Source organism: Artemia sp. Qi Xiang Cuo, chromosome 10 (genome assembly GCF_049724085.1).
Source record: "Artemia sp. Qi Xiang Cuo chromosome 10, ASM4972408v1, whole genome shotgun sequence".
Lineage (NCBI taxonomy): Eukaryota > Metazoa > Arthropoda > Branchiopoda > Anostraca > Artemiidae > Artemia > Artemia sp. Qi Xiang Cuo.
The window spans coordinates 41057524-41078185 of NC_142803.1; the positions used below are offsets into that span (position 1 = coordinate 41057524).

Below are 20662 nucleotides of genomic sequence, written 5' to 3' on the forward strand. Positions count from 1 at the left end.
CCAACAGTTGAACTTAAAAGAGAGTTTAACTGTATTATTTGTGGTTTTCATGAAGTAGCCCCGCGTGGTCATCGTCGAAAAGTTATCTCCCAATTCTCCCAGTTAAAAATGAAGGAGTGGTCAGGGGTTTGTTGCACTTGATTGCGGATTGCGGAAAAACAAAATTGCTTGAGCATTGCGAATCATCCACTAAAAACATGGCTTATGTCTTCACAAGTGTAAAATGACATCATTGATAATGTCGGCAATTTCATTCGGGACACTGTTTTAAAAGAGTGAAAAATGTGAAATGTTTTCGAATATCGGTGTTAGAGACGAGTGATGTAACATCAAAAGAACAGCTTAATCTTGTCTCTCCTTTCTATAACGATGATAGGACAGAAGAAATATTTTTGAGCTTTGATGCCGCGAATGATTTGACTGGGGCAAGGCAAGCAAGGCAAATTATTTGACTATGCTTAAAGTTTGGATTAAACATGAACAAGTGAGTTGAAATTGGCTTTGATAGAGGTAGTACGTGGCCGGTTTGTACAAGTGTGGTCAAGTAGATATACGAAAGCAGTATCCACTTGCGATTTAAATAAACTGTGCTTCTCAGTATTTAAAAGTTTCCTAGTGAAAACCTCCAAATTAGATCTAATTCAAAGATTATAAACGTTTCCTAGATAAAACCTCCAAGTTAGATCTAATTCAAAGATTATATGGGAATGTGCAGGAAGCAATTTTCTTCTTTTTTTCTTCTTTTTTTTTACCCTAAACGAACCGACTCTTAGCTTCTGTACTGCCATCTATCCTGTCGCATACAAAAGAAGCTGCTTTGAGAAACATGCTGGGTTAATGACATGATAGTACGATTAATTTCCTGGAGCTCTTTCCAGCTGTAGTTACGGTACTGGAGAGTTTTGCCAACGACCAATCTAATTCGGGTCTAATGAGAAAAGCCAACACCTTGGTAGGAGCCATTACTGAGGTTAGCTAAATTTTCTTTTTGACTCTTGTTGAGAAAGTCAGTTCAATTATGCTTTCAACTTCTGTTTCTCTAAAAAAAAAAAAAAAAAAAAAGGACCCACAGCATGTCGATCTGTGCAAGTTGGTATTGACAGAACTGACAGGCATGGATTTTCCTTCTGTTTAGGGAAGAGCAATTCAGACTGCTGAAAGAGTTGGGACACATCCCTCAATAGGAAAATGCCGTTGACGGTCATTGTCCTCTTCCGACATTTCTTTTTTTTACAAGGACTAAGCCTTTCCCCTATCTAGAGCAGCTGTGTGATGAATTTAACATCCAGTTTCTTACTGAGAGTGGAATAGCATTTGAAATCTAGCTTTTGTGGTCCTCTCTTTTTTATTAGTGCTGGATCGACCAAGGTTGTTACAACATTATAAGTTTACAAACGGTTCTGTTTCTCTGAGGCTAGTTTCCACGATTAGCTTTCTGTGTGGAAATAATAGAAGTGTAAAGGCGAATTTTGGCGTCCCGATAAAGTTTCTGAACTCTTGATGTGTATGACGAGCGTTCATCCACTTCATCAATCTGTTCATCCACTCTTGATTGTATTCTCCACGCTTGATGTTACTATGACGTCTGCATGGTGTTTATTTAGCACCTTAAATGGGCTTTAATCATACCTCTGAAATCTGACTGAAGAGGACAGATTCAACGGGCTCACAAATCTCTACATATTGAGATGCTAAAATAAAAGTTACGATGTTTTAGGCAACCTCATGAAAAAAAGAGACGTATAAAAAAGTGAAAAGTATTAGCGGTATTCATTTAATATTATGTGAGATCCAAAGTTTAACAAGGCTTATTGTTAAAACTCCTCTATTTGGTTTGTCGAACTTAATAAATCAGTCGAATTTTAATTAACACACTAGTTTGGAATCTGGATAATTAAGTATCAAGTTTTTGCGGTGTGTACCAGAACAAAGCAGTTGTTGGTCCTTGAAATTTTTGAAATGGTGTATTTCACAGAACCAATTTTCGAACGAAAACCTGATTCAACGCGTACTCAGCAGAATTACAAACAGATATGGCTTTTGAAAGTAGTTGCCAGATGGCAGCACTTACGGACCCATGAGAAAATACTTTTTTTGTTGATCCGAATATTTTTATATTTAGTGTTCCAAGAAAATATTTCGGCAATGGGGCCACGAAATTGTTGCATATGTTAAGGTCAGTATATTTTAATCTAAACTCAGCATGGAACTGCTGCTTGCTTGCTTGAACGGAGTTTTTCACTCGAAAGGAGAAACGTGGCACTGAGTAAGGAAAGATCGGCCAACAGCTTGAGATGTTCCTCTCTGACATAACTATGAAACTCCACATCAGCTCACACACTATTGACTATGGCTCAAGTACAAGCGAAAACCGTATTTATTGGCCCATGGCAAGAATTTAAGCAGATTTCCTAAATGTAATATGGTAAGTCATCAATCTGGTCGAAGTCCACATGCATCATAAAAAAACAAAGGTTAGACTTTTGCCACTTTCTCATAGTAGTGAAATTGGCGAAAAGGAAAGAAAAATAAAAACAGGATAAAATCATACTGTTGCCCCTGCAGCACTATCAGTGAGAAAAAAAAATAACCTGGCTTGCTCTTCATCATGCAGGAAGTGCTCCCTCTATTCTATTACCTATCTAGACACAGTGCCGTGCTTAATACTTTCCGGTCTTTGTTTCATACTGGACTCGATCTAACCTGACTCGGACTGAAAATTTGAATGATGAGAAAGTAATTCTAGCTGGTACTTCGGTTTGTTTTCGTCATATGCTATAAAAACCATCTACAAGGTTTATATATATATATATATATATATATATATATATATATATATATATATATATATATATATATATATATATATATATATATATATATATATATATATATATATATATATATTTATAACCCACTTACATCACAAGATAAATATCGGAGTACAATAAAAAAATAACAAAAAACACAAACAATAAATTACCAGTAACAATTAAACAACAAGAACATTAAGTAAATAAAAATTAATAAAACAAACGGATCAAACCATGGTGAGGTGACAAACGCCTATACACTGTTCCCGAAAGTCTCTCGTGCTAACCAGTCAGCCTCTCACTAATATTTGGAAGGTAAAACTTATTTATTATTTTTCGATTCCTATACCGAAGAAGAAGATATTTACAAAAACAGAAACAAGCCACTCAAATATCACTAAAATCCTTATTCCTAAAAGTAGGATGAATCCCAGAAAGGTAAAAAACAGAATGATCTGAAAAAGTAGAATAGAGCTTTCCAAAGGCAATACGATTATATTTGCCTCGATTGCCTAGAACTTTTGAGTAACCAATCTGGATCTTTGCTTTGGCAACCCGGACAGATCACTTCCGACAAGATTTAGATTTTTTTGCAAGTGTAATACCCAACCACCGTACCGAATCAACATTACGGATGAAAAAATTCTTAGAGTGTCAAAGGTTTATGAGTGAGTGACAAATTGAAAGCGAGATACTAACATTTACCTATGTTACGCGAAATACTGGTTTGAGTAAAAAAATAAGAATTTTTATGAATCGTCTGCAATAGCGTAAGTTTAGACCGGCTAATTAAAAGAGTTTCATCAGCATAAGCAAGGTAAGAAATATCAGTTAACCCAACAAAACATAGAAGAAATATTTTCAAGGATACTAGAAATACGAAATTTAAAAATACTTGGAGATAAAACTCCTCCTTGCCCCACACCCCGACGAACAGGGACAATAAAAGAAGAAAGAACACCATTAGTTTTAAATCGAAGATGAGGTTTACTATACAAAAACTTAAGAAGAAAAATAAGTGAAAGGGAAATGTCTTTACTATGATGAGAATAAAGAGCCTTACTGTATTAAATACCATCTAAAGCCTTAGAAAGATGGAGGGCACAAATATGAAGACTGTACCCTTTATCAGAAGCATCTTTAAGAAGGCAAGCCAGAGCACGGGGAGCGTGCTGGCAACCGATGCCAGACCTGTTTGTAAAAGATTTACTATATTGATTCAGCATAGTAGGTTGTGAAATTACCCATTGGTGCCATACTATTACAAAGACGGCCGACTTCTTGCGAAACCTTTTTGTGTTTATTTTTAGCTAGATATTCGGTATATCTAAACTTGGAAGAAAAGAGAGCTGGTTAAATATACATTTTTCCTACTAAAGCGGCTTGGAAGCCAAATCGAGTTTACAGCTTTTTTTTCCTTGGAGTACATCGTTTAATTGTACTTCGTATGAAAAGTTATGCAACGTAATGACCACATTGCTAGATTTCGGCTATAAACAAATTGCTTAGGATGATAATACTTATTAGACTAAAAGGTGATGTTGAAAAGTTTTAAGAGAAGAAAGTTTGGTTTTAGAAAAGGGAGAATGTACCAAATTTTTTACCTTAAAATGTGAAATTGAAAAGTTTTAAGAGAAGGAAGTTTGGTTTTAGAAAAGGGAGGATGTACCAAATTTTTTACCTTAAAAGGTGAAATTGAAAAGTTTTAAGAGAAGGAAGTTTGGTTTTAGAAAAGGGAGGATGTACCAAATTTTTTACCTTAAAAGGTGAAATTGAAAAGTTTTAAGAGAAGAAAGTTTGGTTTTAGAAAAGGGAGGATGTACCGAATTTTTTACCTTAAATGGTGAAATTGAAAAGTTTTAAGAGAAGAAAGTTTGGTTTTAGAAAAGGGAGTATGTACCAAATTTTTTAACTTAAAGGGTGAAATTGAAAAGTTTTAAGAGAAGTAAGTTTGGTTTTAGAAAAGGGAGAATGTACCGAATTTTTTACCTTAAAAGGTGAAATTGAAAAGTTTTAAGAGAAGAAAGTTTGGTTTTAGAAAAGGGAGGATGTACCAAATTTTTTACCTTAAAAGGTGAAATTGAAAAGTTTTAAGAGAAGAAAGTTTGGTTTTAGAAAAGGGAGGATGTACCAAATTTTTTACCTTAAAAGGTGAAATTGAAAAGTTTTAAGAGAAGGAAGTTTGGTTTTAGAAAAGGGAGAATGTACCAAATTTTTTACCTTAAAATGTGAAATTGAAAAGTTTTAAGAGAAGGAAGTTTGGTTTTAGAAAAGGGAGAATGTACCAAATTTTTTACCTTAAAAGGTGAAATTGAAAAGTTTTAAGAGAAGGAAGTTTGGTTTTAGAAAAGGGAGGATGTACCAAATTTTTTACCTTATAAGGTGAAATTGAAAAGTTTTAAGAGAAGGAAGTTTGGTTTTAGAAAAGGGAGAATGTACCAAATTTTTTACCTTAAAATGTGAAACTGAAAAGTTTTAAGAGAAGGAAGTTTGGTTTTAGAAAAGGGAGGATGTACCATATTTTTTACCTTAAAAGGTGAAATTGAAAAGTTTTAAGAGAAGAAAGTTTGGTTTTAGAAAAGGGAGGATGTACCAAATTTTTTACCTTAAAAGGTGAAATTGAAAAGTTTTAAGAGAAGGAAGTTTGGTTTTAGAAAAGGGAGAATGTACCAAATTTTTTACCTTAAAAGGTGAAATTGAAAAGTTTTAAGAGAAGAAAGTTCGGTTTTAGAAAAGGGAGGATGTACCGAATTTTTTACCTTAAAAGGTGAAATTGAAAAGTTTTAAGAGAAGGAAGTTTGGTTTTAGAAAAGGGAGGATATACCAAATTTTTTACCTTAAAAGGTGAAATTGAAAAGATTTAAGAGAAGAAAGTTTGGTTTTAGAAAAGGGAGAATATACCAAATTTTTGACCTTAAAAGGTGAAATTGAAAAGTTTTAAGAGAAGAAAGTTTGGTTTTAGAAAAGGGAGGATGTACCAAATTTTTTACCTTAAAGGGTGAAATTGAAAAGTTTTAAGAGAAGGAAGTTTGGTTTTAGAAAAGGGAGAATGTACCAAATTTTTTACCCAAATTTTCATGCTTAGATTAATAGTTGAGAAATGTTTGAATTATGAGAGCCTTTTAGCCATTAGTTCTATTGACTTTGACCAGGCATTTGGTGTTGGTGTACAATCAACAGTACTAGGAAGATTCAGTGGACAGGTTCAGTTTCAGAGTTGCTTATAATTGTATAAACATCGGCAAAAAAAAAATGAACTTTCCCTGAGGACGGATACGCTTTGGTCAGTTGACGCAAAGCGTAAACTTAAAGGATTCTTTATCTCAATCGGTAATTCTTAACAGCTAAAATCAATATTATATAGATCTTTCCCACATTTGTGTTTGACGTTGAAATGCTTTTTGCGTTTATTGCTAGTGATGCTTTCATTTGTTACATGTGTTTATATATAAATAAAAATAGATGGCAGTGTATTCTGCTATTTTCATTTACTTGACTGCGAGGAATTATAGATTAGTTAGATTACAATTATGCTGCTAAAACTATTAACCTAAGGTAATCGTTTTCAACAAATTAATTTTGTCTTAAAGTTTAAAGGGGTTAGATTTAAAACTGAATTTCTTTTGTGATTTTGCTTTTTTAGTTTGAAAATACCAAACTTTTAGCTTTAAAAAGAGAGAGGAAAATTTATTGTAACAAAGCAAGAAGAACTACAGTTTGACGGCCACCTCAAGAAGTAATAACTTGTCCGATGAGGTGGCAAAATTTATTGTACCAAACCAACAACAACTACAGTTTGACGGCCACCTCAAGAAGTAATAACTTGTCCGATGAGGTGGCAAAATTTATTGTAACAAATCAACAACAACTACAGTTTGACGGCCACCTCAAGAAGTAATAACTTGTCCGATGAGGTGGCAAAATTTATTGTAACAAACCAACAACAACTACAGTTTGACGGTCACCTCAAGAAGTAATAACTTGTCCGATGAGGTGGCAAAATTACACTCAAGCAAGAAGAAGAAAAAGCAGTTGACAACACACTTCATAATCAACACCATAAACCTCACAAAACAATTTCAAAAAATGTACTGTTCTATTCATGCCCCGTGAGGCCGTAAAAAAGAATTATGATGTTTAATAGACTTATTTTACAGATATTTGTCCTTTAAAACATTACAAGAAAATGTGTCTAATCTAATGAAATGGAGCTTTTTATTAAAAAGGGAGTAAATATAAGGCATTAAAATGTCCAGGATTTTTTGGTCTTTCCTTTGTATTTGAGTATTTATAATTTACTGAAGTAAGTTTTCACATGGAATTAAACTAATTGGCCTTTTAAAATTATTTTGTGGTCGATTACCAAAATACTTCTGTTATTTTATTAAATTAACCCTTATTTTCTGGGAATATCGTTACGAATGTAATAATTCAATCCAGATGTTTTGATTTAACGGTAAAAAAAATTTGAGATTGAAGAAACTTATTTACTGTACATTGCAAGATCTACTATGCACGATCTTGATATATCTGTAATCCGTGGCTGATATTACTTTGCTCATTTAAAATTTTCTTAATAGGGTGGAAGTCCATCGTCAACTCCCCTCTATGGTACAAGCTATACCTCTCCACAATCGCAATCTGGAGGTTTTCTCAGCAATCCTGGTTCTTTTCGTCGATCCCGATCACGAAGTAAAAGTCCAACAGTTCAACAGACTCATCCATCGGTTATTCAATCGACTCGATATGCCAATGGAAAAACTGAACAATCTATTGCTGAAGTTGATGGTGACGTAGATATGGAAGGATCTCAGACGAATGGACAGTGTAGCAATGGGGTTCAGAATGGAAGCTCAGTCCTTAATGGAACTAGCTCTTCACATACTAGTATAAACTGTTCATCTTTCACCCCAACCCAGCTTCCCCTTCTTTTCTCTGTCTATTCGTGTTTATCTTCCTTTTTTCACTTTCTTACTTACTATTTCTCTTCTTTTACTTCTCGATTTTAGAATATCGGGTGACTTATCATTTATACCAGGCGACCCTGTTGCGACCCTTGATGATATTGGATGTGGATCGCAGTGATATTACCTGTATCACTTGCATTCGGCCCGCTGTTGTATGTGAAATTACAATATTATTTATGAAATATGTAACTCTATTTTGAATAAGATAAAATTTCCGTTAAAAATTCATCCTATTTATCCTCTTACATAGTATAACTCTGTCTATTTAACGCTACATCCCTTTTTAAGAAACAGCCAACCAAGATTTTAATTCAAAAACCTACTATCGTGCATTGCTTCAAGATCTTTGTTCATTAATGGCCGCTTGATAACGTTTGCTTTAACAATAAAAGTGAATGTGCCAGATGTTATATTATGTATCTTGATTGTCGTCTTGTCGTGATTTTGAGCACGTTTCCATTTTAATCTACTGGGATTGCAGTCTTGCTCAGGGGGTCCAGGAAATTGATTAGTTGTTAAAAGCTTCACATTTCAAGTTAGATTTAGTTTTCATTTATTCACTCTTCTTATTTTGTTTTCTTTTTTTTTCTTGATGGTGTTGGTCAAAATATTTTGTTTGTTGAAATAAGATTGAAATAAGCAAATGCATTATTCAAAATACCTGATATATTCATCAAAATGTTTTCTTCTTGAAAGCAGATGAGGAAATATGCGATGATGCTATTCAAAATAAACTGTTTCTTGAAATAAGATAGACTCTTCTTGTAGTGTTCATTCTGTGCTGCAAAAAGTTGATATAACACTGAAATTTGTCCCCAAAATTTTGAAAATATAATTTCATAGCTCTTTGTGTGCTTGCTAAGGAGCCATATTATGGCACCTTAGACGAATTAATGTGTAACAATAGTTTTTGAATGAATACGTGGAATTTGGACTTATTGTAGCAATAAGTCTAAATTCCACATACTTATTTAAAAACTTTATCCAATATTTTCAAACCTGTCAAATCCATTAATCTAGTGAATCAAATATTGGAGAAGTATGGAGAGTGTCCTAATACACTTGTAATTTTTTTCATGAGTCATTTGAAGTGCCCTGTTTAGAAAATTTATTTACCATTCAACGGCTAAAATTCGTCAGCCACCGTTAAGCCATTTTATATGTTTTTCTTTAATAGTCATCTTTTAGGTAATTTATGGTCTTTTAGGTCTTTTAGGACCATCTTTTAGGTCTTTTAGGTAACGTTTTGTGTTTATATCATATTAGGTTATTATATTGAATCACTTTCTAAAATCACTCCCAAGGTTGAGGGTATCTCAGGTTGGAAATCTATTTTTGAGAACTCAGGAAACAGTGCGCTTATAGTATTAATTGGTAAATTTAGAGTTGGTACCTCATTGGATGTTGCACTTATATTTGGAACTCTATTCAAAAGGTGTTTTTCTTAAGAGTTTCTCTTTCAACTTCTTCAATAGAAGAAGTTGATATAACAAAAGTTGATATAACACTGAAATTTGTCCCCATTGACAAATCAAAATAGCTATATTACCTATTTAATACATAAATTAATTGGCTTGTCTTTAAATTCTATTTAATAGATGCAAAAATTAAATCTTTTGGCCGCTAACCAATTCACCCTAATAACAATGCCCCTTTTCTGAAAAAGGTTGGCTACGCCCGTTTTATACTAATAAAAAAAACATATTTTCCAAGAGAAAAGTAAAGAGTCGCATTAAAGCCTACGAGCAGTAATAAAGTCATACAATACATCAAACTTAAAACGAACGGAAACTGTTCTTAATGAATATATTAAATCTAACATGAACAAAAACTACAAGAATGATCAAGTCAAATTTAATACGAACAGAAATTCCTGCGAATGATTAAATGAGGCCTAAGACGTAAAGGCTTTGAGTTTAGTAAGAGATAGGAAAAAATTGTTCAACTAATTTTGGGTAATAGATCATGTGAAAATAAAAGTAAATTAAGGGATTAAGGTATGAAGTCGTTAAAATGTAATTTAAGGAAATTTGAATTTGAGGCTATGGAAAGAACTGCTGAGTATCCAGAATATGCAGGTTCGGCCCAAGTGTACGGCTTAACCGTCAAATACTGAATTGGAGTATGAAGATATTGTGGGGGGGGGGCGGGATAGTGAATCCGGACTAGTCACTACTAAGGATTGGAATCGTGTCTCGCTTAGCGATGAAAGAAGTGTTGAGGAGGAATGAAGTTTTTAAACAATGGTTACGAAATAGTATAGAGAACTGTGAACATTTTTGACTTTCGGAAGCGAAAGAAAATTCATTATACCAAATTGGAATTTGAGATGGTATTTAAAAATTGTAAATAACAATTCTGTAGGTGCTGCTGGCATGGTAACTTGAGTTTTGGACATGTGGTTGCAACGAAGTTGCAGACAAAATACTGAAAATTATATATATGATGTCTCAAGAAGAAAACGCACTCGGGGGTTTTAGGAAAATTGATTAATTCCCCTAAATAATAAAGATAATTAGAGTAAATGTAGCAATTATACTGAGAAGGGTTGATGAGTTTTGTGTGCTATTCCTGTTCATATGGGATATTTTGTTGAATTATGACCTAAGGAACTGGCCTTAGATACAGTGATATTAAATAGAATAGTAAAATCTTCCTTTTGTTCATGTTTTACAGATCATGTAAGAGAGGCTTAAAGAAAACGTGCTAAAATCTAACTAGTTTCAATCTGAAAGTCGGACGTCCTCGAATTGAATTCTTAGTAATAATGATAGTTGAAATTAGCCCCAAAAAATCTAAAAACACCTAGGCTAGCCAAGATTGATAGGTACCTGTAAGGGTAAGTATTGGTGGGTATTGCCTTTTTCTACCATCCTATCGCAACTGACCCTTATTTAAGCAGAACATCCTGTATGACAGTAGGTAAAAAGCTTGCAGACCTAAAATTAGAGGATGTGAAAACTCCATTTACTACCGGAAAGCAAATAAATGCGTAAATACTCCATACCCAATTTCCTATTTGCCTACGACCCAAAGTAGTTTGGATCTAATGGCTATTAACACCCATTAAAAACTAGCTTTTTAAAATGCAAATTTAATGTTTACATTGTATGTAAAGTTTTATGTTCAGTTTAAGGTTTATGTTCTCTGTAAAAAAAAGACGATTTCGCGACTTGTCTACTGTACCGAAAGGACGAAATGTTTATACCATTGGATTTTTCAGTTCCAGATGTACCCGTTCGCTGAGCCATAATTAGGATATTATCCAGACTGATTTTAAGTTGTTTAATGGTGTGTTTCCTGTGCGAATTTCGGCGTGGTATTTTTCTACTCTTCCAATTTTGCTTATATTCTATAACTGAAATTCAGTTCATTCCATCTACCGAATTTACTTTATGGAATTCGGTACACAGGGTTAGATTGAAAATACTGTGACAATTGGTTGAAAATAATTAAAAAATGGCAATTTTCCTGTTTTTTCAGCAAGTTTAGATCCTTCTCCAAGAAAAAGCTTAAGTACTATCACAAATGTGGGTCGGTGAATGGGTAGGTCTGAAACGAATGAAGCCAATCATATAAGCATTGTTCTTTTGGTGCAACTTTTGTAGGCCTGTCACAAAATTGCTTGTTTCAGAAGGTACATATACCTTAAAAAAGGGACATTGTTCCTATTATCACTTGTTTTCTTGCCTTCTTTGTGTTTTTTTTTTTTAAGATAAAAACAAATTCAAAGCATATTTCAAAAATTAAATTTGGGAAATGGATAGTCTCAAAATTTCGAAATTTTTTTTCGGTAAATATACAATGCTGAATCCCAGATGTCGAACGGTAGCAAAATGTTCGTTTTATGTTCAATTTTTTAAATGGTAGGACTACAGAAAAGCAACAAACAAAAAATCTTGCATAAGGAATATAAGCCTAAAAGTGCGCTTTAATACGTGGGTGCGTAATTGTTTATAATGTTTATGTTTATTCGTTTTTGTTGCACTAACATTAAAAAGAAACACTGTGGATTACAAACAGTAATAAAACTAAGAAAATCAAAAAAACAACACAATAATTACTGCACACGCTGTGTAACGAGTATCAGCTTAAGCAGCTTCAGAAACCAAAAAATTACCAAGAGGATTAACTCAGAAATAAAATCCAAAGTGCTTATACATAGAGCTTCAATGAGACTACATATATGAGAGGGTGTGTCAAGAAGCTCAAACTTACGAACTAAATTACTGTTTCGTTACCAACTGAGTAAATGAAGCAAACAATTATGGTATTTGAAACATGTCACGCGTAGGGGGCTGCAATACTTTCTCTAACAAATAGATAGTATTGAATTTTACAGTGTTCTGCAATAATTACAATGCAGGGAGTGGCGCGCCACCCCCCCCCCCCCACTTTCTTGACATTCGAAATTTTGCAAAATCGGCCGAAATTTTGCAAATTCTTGATTTCTGTAGAGAATTCGGCCTAAATCAGGTAGCGATTCAGTAAAATTTACGAAGATCGCCCCCCAAATAAAACGAGCCTCGGGATACCCCTGTGTATATTTACCTCTGTATTTATTTTAGACATGGATGTACAGGGATCAGCAGGGAAACAGTTGTGCGGTGGTACATCTACAGCACTCGAGAAGACTCTGACATTTGGGAGAGAGCTCCAAGCCTTTGCTAATCAACTGAAAGAAAAATATGGGAGAAACGAGACAAATAAGAAAATGATTGAGGTTTGTTGGATTTTTTATTGGGAGTATCATCAGATGTCCACCTCAAAGACTGTGGGAAACTGATAGGAGATACCTTTGGCGCTATAACAGGAGTTTAAGAGGAATTAGAAACTACTAGCGCCAAACAAACCTAACTTTGATTAGGTTAAATTTAGAGATTCATTTGGGTCCAACCTGAAAATTTCTAAAAAAAAAAAAAAAAAAAAAAGTGCTTCTTTATTTTTTAATTTGTATTGTTTATTATAAAACAAAGGTCTAGGTCTAGGCTATTATGAAGAATATGGGCCAGTTTAAAAAAAAATCACATACATATCTATTGTCAAACAGTTCGTGGTAACGAACTGTAAGTAAGGAGCGACCCGGCTCAATAGTAACCAAAACTCTAAAAAACGGATACCAAAAGATTTTGATACCAAAGGATACATCAAAAGAATCATATCTTTATGCTGATTTCAAATATATAAGTTTCATCAAGTTTAGTCTTATCCATCAAACGTTAAGCGTCTGGGAAAATTTGCCTTATTTTCGAAAAAAAGGGGGAAAGAACCCCTAAAAGTCATAGAACTTTAATGAAAATCACATTATCAAATTCAGCGTATCAGAGAACCCTACTGTAGACGTTTCAAGCTCCTATCTGCAAAAATGTGGAATTTTGTTTTTTTTGCCAGAAGAAAGATCACGGATGCTTGTTTTTTTTTTTTTTTTTTTTTTTTTTTTCAGGGGTGATCGTATCGATCCAGTAGTCCTAGAAAATCGTGAGACAGCTCATTCGAACAGAAATTAAAAGTTCTAGTGCCCTTTTTAGTAACCAAAAAAATTGGAGGGCAACTTGGCCCCCTCCCACGCTTATTTTTTCCCGAAGTCACCCAATCAAAATTTTGAGGTAGCCATTTTGTTCAGTATAGTCGAAAATCTAATTAATATGTCTTTGAGGATGACTGAATCCCCAGCAGTTCCAGGGGGAAGGGCTGCAAGTTATAAACTTTGGCCATTGTTTACATATAGTATTGGTTATTGGGAAGTATACAGGCGTTTTCACGAGGAATTTTTTTCTGGTGGGGGGTCGGGGGGAGGATCTTTCCATGGAATATGTTCCCTTGGGGGAAGGGACATTTCTATGAAGGGGGAGCCGGATTTCCCAGCATTATTTAAAAAACGATCAGAAATTAAATATAAAAAAACAAGTTTTTTTCAACTAAAAGTAAGGAGCAACATTAAAACTTAAAACGGACAGAAATTATTACGTATATGAGGGGGTTCACCCCCTCGTCAATACCTCGCTCTTTACGCTAAAGGTTTTTTAGTACTTTCGAAAGAGCTATCTATTCTAATTAAGCGGCCTTTGTGATTCAGTGGTTTGTGATTCGAACAAAATTCGAACTTTAGCGTAAAGAGCGAGGTATTGATTAGGGGGCGAACTTCCTAATATACGTAATAAAAACATACGAATATAGAAATTCGTTACGTAAGTTAATTCGTAAGTTACGTCAGAACAAAATTTCGAGAAAGTCATTTTGCCAAAAAAAGGAAAATTAATTTGCGAATTTCGATTCAATTATTCATGTACGGTGAGCCATAATCAAAGCTGCATTAATTCAAAAACGTTCAGAAATTTAATAAAAAAAACTTTAGCGTTTTTTAACTTTAGCGTAAAGAACAAGGCGTTGAGGAGGGGACTGCCCCTTTCATGTACGGAATAATTTCTGTTCGTTTTAAGTTTTAATGTCGCTCCTTACTTTCAGTAAAAAAAACTTGTTTTTTTTTAATTAATAACATTTAAGAATAAGGGGCTCTTTCATCTTTATCTCAATAAAACAAAACAAAAAATGATTAAAGAAAACAAACTTTTATTTCAGTATTTATTATTAACTTCCTGATTTTGCCGGGTAACTCTAGATGATATTAGTTTTTTTTATTACTATTATTATTATCTAAGAGACTAACTTGATTTGAACCTCTGAACCTCAACCGAAGTCTATGTTACCCATACAGACGTCCAGTGATATAAAGTGAGTGGAGAGTAATTAACCCCCCTCTCACGCCCTCCATTTCCCCAAACACATTCAATCAAAGCTTAGAGATAGCCATTTCGTTCAACGTAGTTGAAAGTTCTGGAAATTATGTATTTAACGATGACAAACCCCCGAGAGTCCCCAGGGCAAAGGTTGTAAGTTATTCCCAGGGGGCATATAAGGTTTTTAATGATAGGGTTGTCGTAAAAACTTCAAAAGGGGCTCATTCAACTGGATATTGAGAGGACTAGTGCCTATTTTAATAGTTGAAAGTGATTGGACGGTAACTAACCCCCATCATTCCCCCATACACATCCAATCAAAATTTTCAGATAGCCATTTTGTTCAACGTAGTAGAAAGTTCTGGAAACTAGGTCTGTGAGGATGACAACCCCCCCCCCCACCCAGCTCTCAGGGCGAGGGTTGTAAGTTATCCAACCCTCGCCTGAGAGCTGGCCTGGGGGCATATAAGGTTTTTATTGAAAGTGGTGTTCTAGAAACTTCAAAAGGGCTCAGTTGATTGGAAATTAAAAGGGCTAGTGCCTTTTTTAATAGTTGAAAGTGATTGGAGAAAGACTAACGCCCCTCTCAAGCCCACCATTTTCCCAGACACATCCAATCAAAATTTTGAGATGGCCAGAACATAATTTGAACTTTGCTGAAAAAACTAATAATGAATGTGCATTGTCATTTTAATATAGCCTACGTATAATTATATTTAGCTATCAAAATCTTGATGTTACCTTATGTATTAAAGTTACAAAATCGATAACGGTGATTCTTTTTTTAGTGACGTGAAAATTTTCTTCTCGCCTCAGGAAGGCATTGGGATTTTGAGCCCAACTTATGTTAATTTCTGTTCGTTTTGAATGGAGGTCTTTAGTTGGACAATAGTAAGAGGTCGAAATTCAAAGAATTCTCCCAGTATGTAGTGGCGTAATTTCGTCGAAATCCTGGAGGGGGGGGGGTTGCAAAGTTGGAGCCAATTTTCCAAAATCAACTGAAGATGACAGTAAAAACTAAAAAAATAAGCCATTTGGTACCATAAAAATGCTATTTAGTACTATAAAAGCACTATAAAGGTACTTTATAGTACTATAAGGTAAATATGTACTAAAAAACTGATCTGTTTCTGTTGCTACTTGAATTATGCAGGTGTATCTTAGTTTTGACAAGATTTCGGAAGAAACTAAATTTAATCTGGGGGGGGGGGGCAACTATGGTCTGGAGGGGGGGGGAAATCGAGGTATGGGAGGGCTAGTTGATTCCCTCCCCCTGCTCCATAGCAAATTACGCCCCTGCCAGTGGCGCGTACTCGTAATCTTTGTATCTGTGCATCCAACAGAATTATATAAAAGATAGTCTCGTAGTTATTCACCTGGAATGTCTGGATGCCTGGAAAATGTCCGACCTTTTGTTGAAAACGTAAGGGTTTTGGGGGGGGGATGGGAACATGAGGGTGGGATGGGGATCCTTAAGTTCTTACCATCAAGGTATCTACCAGAAGAGATTATCAGGTTTTGACTGTAATTGGTGGGAAGGACGAACTGGTACCTTTACTATGCCGTTGGGCCTCAGAACCGTTTTCTAAGATTGTTGGAAATGGAAAGGGAGGGGTGGCTAAATCCTTTGTTATAGGGTTATCTAACAATATTTGCGTTTAATGGGTATTGGGAAGTAGAGGTATCGAAAATTGTTAGTAACATAAAGTCTTGTTCAGATGGTTTGGATAGTATCCAGTTAAAGGCTGTTACTATCCTGTTGCGGAAAATAGTTTACTCTTTGGGGCTGCCCCATCAACTGAACTTTTATCTAATTGAAACAACACTACTGGAGCTCATATAACTACTAGATTATAATCTTCTTACTTTAACTTATGACAAAACTAATAATATGACATATTCAAGGATAGGTGCCGTTAACAAAAATGTACATCAAAAGCGCATAGTAGATGTACGCGAAAAGAAAATAACTAGGGACATGAAACAAAGAAATTTATTATTGATGAGAATTTATTATGGAGTTTGATAGTTTTATATCAGTAAAGCTATCTAAAAATCTCGGTAGGCTTCGCCGTGTCAAACATTTGGTAACAAAGCATTAAACATAACAAAAAAAAAATTGTTGTTTTTCATTCGTATGTGGGTTACGGTTGCTTGCTGTGAGCAAGCAATTTTGCAGCATGTTATATTCTTGTCATTAACACATCCACCAGAATAAGTTGATAGATCTTAATTAAACTTAATGGACAACAAGAGTTGACTAGTTGTCTTGTATTGCCTTTCTTGGGTCCGCACCTGACCCGATCCTAGTGGCGGAGGGATTACTCCATTCTTGTCATCATGACGTCGCTAGAACGGGCTGTCAGATATAAATAAAACCTAATGGGAAGTAAGAGCTTCCCCCCTAGTTGTACTTCTTCGTGGTGCAGGGCCTTCCCTACCTCTGTGGGTTCTAGGGGGTGCAAATTCTTGTTTTTGGGATACCTACTTGAACGAGTTGGTCGGAGTTTGCAACAATTTGCTGGGAAGGGAAAGCTTTCCTCATTGCAGCTTTTTGAGGCTTGAATGTGATCTCATCTTTTTGGGAGGAGGGAATAACAACCCGATAATAGATAACACGTAATATCATTAGCTGTTATCTGGGCATTAGCTGGGAGGATTGAGGAGTGTTTGCAGGTATCTGAAAATATCGAACGACGGTATTGGGTTCAACCAAACTTAATCAGAAGTAACAGTTCATGTCCTAGTTATTCCTTTTCAGGCTTCAGAATCAGTTTGACCTCAGTGGTGGAGGTTTAAGAGGGTCCCTAATTTGTGTCGTAGGAATGTTTACCAGAAGAAAAATTGAATCCCAATTAAACTTTTTAGGAAGGAATAACAACCCGTGGCTTTATATGGTCTGCGTTTGATTTTGGCCATGAGGCTTACAAAAATCTCTTTTTATCTGCCTAATTGGTAGATTTACTGGTGGAATTCATTTAAAGAAAAACAACGTTAACGTCTGCAGTTATGGTCGCGCTATGAACGGTCGGTTGAACCTTGAACGATCAAACGGCTACATTCACCTAATCAATCGGCCCCTTCGAAGAGTGGTCCAATGGATCTTAAACAAAGTGTGTAGAAATTTACTGCTAGGACATTTTTCCTTCTTAGGAAAAATTTGAGTACAATCCAATAGATATTTTATTATTAGGATTATCTTGCTCTGTAATGCAGCGTAAAAATAAGATACTTAGCTTACGTATATAACCCTAGTGCATGTTTATTTTTCTTTTTCAGAATGCCTTCAGTTTGATTGCATATAGCGACCCTTGGTCAAGTAAAGCGGTTGGCTGGCAGTTAGAGCAATCTCAGAGAGAAATCCTGGGTGATATTCTGAATTCGGCAATTGTTGGTAAGCTGATACGCTGATTTATTTTGTTGAATGTTCAGCATGAGTGTAAATCGAATAGATATAAATTCCCTTCTTGTTTGTTTGAGGGTTGGTTTGGTTCTTCTAACGAACTGACATTTTATTTCTAAGCTAAATTTAATCTGCTTGTCTTTCCCTGTATCCACACAGAAAAAAGTTTACAGCAATAGACAATGCTCCTCAATTGCATCAACGAGCGATTTCGTTGTGATTGTATTTTGAGAGGATTTTCCCCGGAATCCAATTTTTTGCCCTTGGTACTCTTTTTTTCTACGGTTCTTGCTTTCATTCTGAATATTCTAAGGGTAATAAAAAATGATAAAAATACTCCATCGCTGGTTCATATTGCTTCAAATCGGTGTTTCAGTTGCTGGGTCTTTTTATGGGACAAATAGCAAGGCTGTCGCTCAACCTTGGTGGATCGATCCCTAGGCCCCGTATTGGCAAGCAGAGCATCAATCTACTCTGCTACGACAGGGTTGAAGGTTCTAAGGAAGGCTTTATATGACTGCTGCGGATATTTAGAAGAAAAAAAATTGCGGAGAAAATTGCCTAGGTGTCTGTTAAAAGTTGAATTTTTCACTTTTGATACTCGCTTGATAATTAAACTGCTTAATATTTGCAACTAAATTGCCGTGACAGCTGAATATTGCCCATTATGGATATTTATGTTTGAACCTTGAGTAAGAGGAAAGCAAAACAACATTCTTGAAACAAAAACGCAACAGAAGTAAATTTAATGGAAATGCAAAGAGACATACTAGGAGTTGCACTGGCAGTTCTTGGGTTTCAAATTAAATAACGTAAAATGTATTAAAGAGTTAAATCTCTTTAGCTACTTGTTTAATTTTTGTAGGCTATCTAATTAAGTCCAAGTCTAAATTGTGCTTCATTTTTGTTCCAGGTTGTCATAAAAATTACACAAGAACGTGTTTAAAAGTAGTAACTTTGCTATTTTTAAGTTTAATTTCTGAATAAAGTAGATATAAAATAATGCGGCTAAAGATACCAAACTACCAAATTCTCTCTAGTATTTAGAATACTTTTATCAATCAATCAATCATTTTATTAATACTAAACTCTATTACAAACGTAAAGAAAAATTATTTGGCCCAAGAAGCTTGGCTCGTTGTGGGCCTTACAACACAATAATAAAGCACTAAAACAACCATAAATATTACTCTAAATCAAACAATATATATGAAGTAAAGATTAAAGAGAATAAACACTACCATACAGTAAAAAAAAAAAAAAAAAAAAAAAAAAAAAAAAAAATTTAATAATAACGATATATAAGGGAAAAAACAAAAAGGAGAAACACTAGGAAAAGAGAAAACAGGGAAAATAAACGAAGGAGACCAAAATTACTAAACTGGAAAGACACGACGTATAACTGCCTTTGCAGACAGAAATAACGGGACATCCGGTGGGATCGAATTCCATAATTGAATTAATTTATAAACAGGAGACCTCTGGGCTGCTGTAAATGAACGTTTAGGTATAATGATTCTGCGACAAGAACTACGTGAAAAAGTCGAGTACCTACCTGAGCCTGTCCGTAAAAATAATTGTTGCAGAGGTGGTGAATGTTTACTTAGGAAAGAAGAATGCATTATATACAAAGTGTCTTTTCCAGGAAGACGGTTGAGTGCATCTATTTCAATATTATTTTAAAGGCCAAAAGACGAATAAAGCTAGGAGAAAATAAAAATAGCCTCCACTACCGTGCTTTAGGCCGTTGCAAGCGAACAGAGACAAGATTTATTAGTAATATCCCAGACAGAGCAGTTATAAGAAAGGTGAGGAAAAATAAAAGCATAATAAACAGAAAGCATAACATCTGGGGGAAGAAATGAGTTAACCCGGTGCAACATCGAAGACTGGCGGAGGATGAGGGAACGGGTGTGAGTTATATGAGGCTTAAAAGAGAGAAAACAGTCAAGATACACACCAAGAAATTTCACCATAGCAGCTTGCGGTATAACATCATTCCCATAAGTCGGGATGATTGGCTCCCTTACGTCTCTCATACGATAAGGGGTCCTGAAGTGTACAATGGCACTTTTTTGGCTTTTGAGAGTCATACCATTTGACCAGCACCAATCTTTTACTTTATCAAGAAGACTTTGAGCTAGGGAAGTGGCAGATGGCAAGTCCACTGTAGCAATGAAAAAGTTACTGTCATCAGCAAAAAGAATAGGGTGCACAAGGGGATGAAGACCATCAACGAGATCATTAATGTGAATTAAAAACAAAAATGGTCCAAGCACAGAGCCCTGTGGGATACCCTTCAATATAGGCAAAATAGTGGAAGAATTACCATTAACTGAAACATACTGATATATTCCCGACAGATAAGACCTTAACCATTCTAATGGGACTCCATGTACTACAAATGAAGACAGTTTAGACAAAAGAACAGAGTGTTCAACCATATCAAAGACCTTTGAAAAGTCAAGAAATAGACCCAAAACACACCAGGTCTTGTTAAAATTAACGCGCAAAAACTCTGTTGCATCAGAGAGAGTTTATCAGGTAGAAAAAGTTGTGCGAAAACCATACTAATTGTTAGTAACAGGAGAGGTTCCCGCAGTTATATTTGTACTAGATATAAATGAAGACAGTCTATAATATACTACCCTTTCAACAACCTTAGAGATGACAGGAAGAAGAGAAATGGGTCTATAATTTGAAATTAGAGATGAATCACCTTTTTATGTAAAGGTAAAACAG

General features: G+C 34.9%; 1 protein-coding gene across 2 annotated transcripts in view; it reads left to right on the plus strand.

Annotated features, from left to right (window-relative positions):
- RanBPM (Ran-binding protein M) overlaps positions 1-20662 on the plus strand; it is a 102143-nt gene that overhangs the window by 73629 nt on the left and 7852 nt on the right. For both annotated transcript variants that reach the window (XM_089095425.1, XM_089095426.1), the window contains exons 7-9: positions 7394-7700; positions 12349-12503; positions 17797-17911. In XM_089095425.1, coding sequence (XP_088951551.1) covers positions 7394-7700; positions 12349-12503; positions 17797-17911 — 577 coding nt within the window. The remainder of the gene's footprint in view (positions 1-7393; positions 7701-12348; positions 12504-17796; positions 17912-20662) is intronic.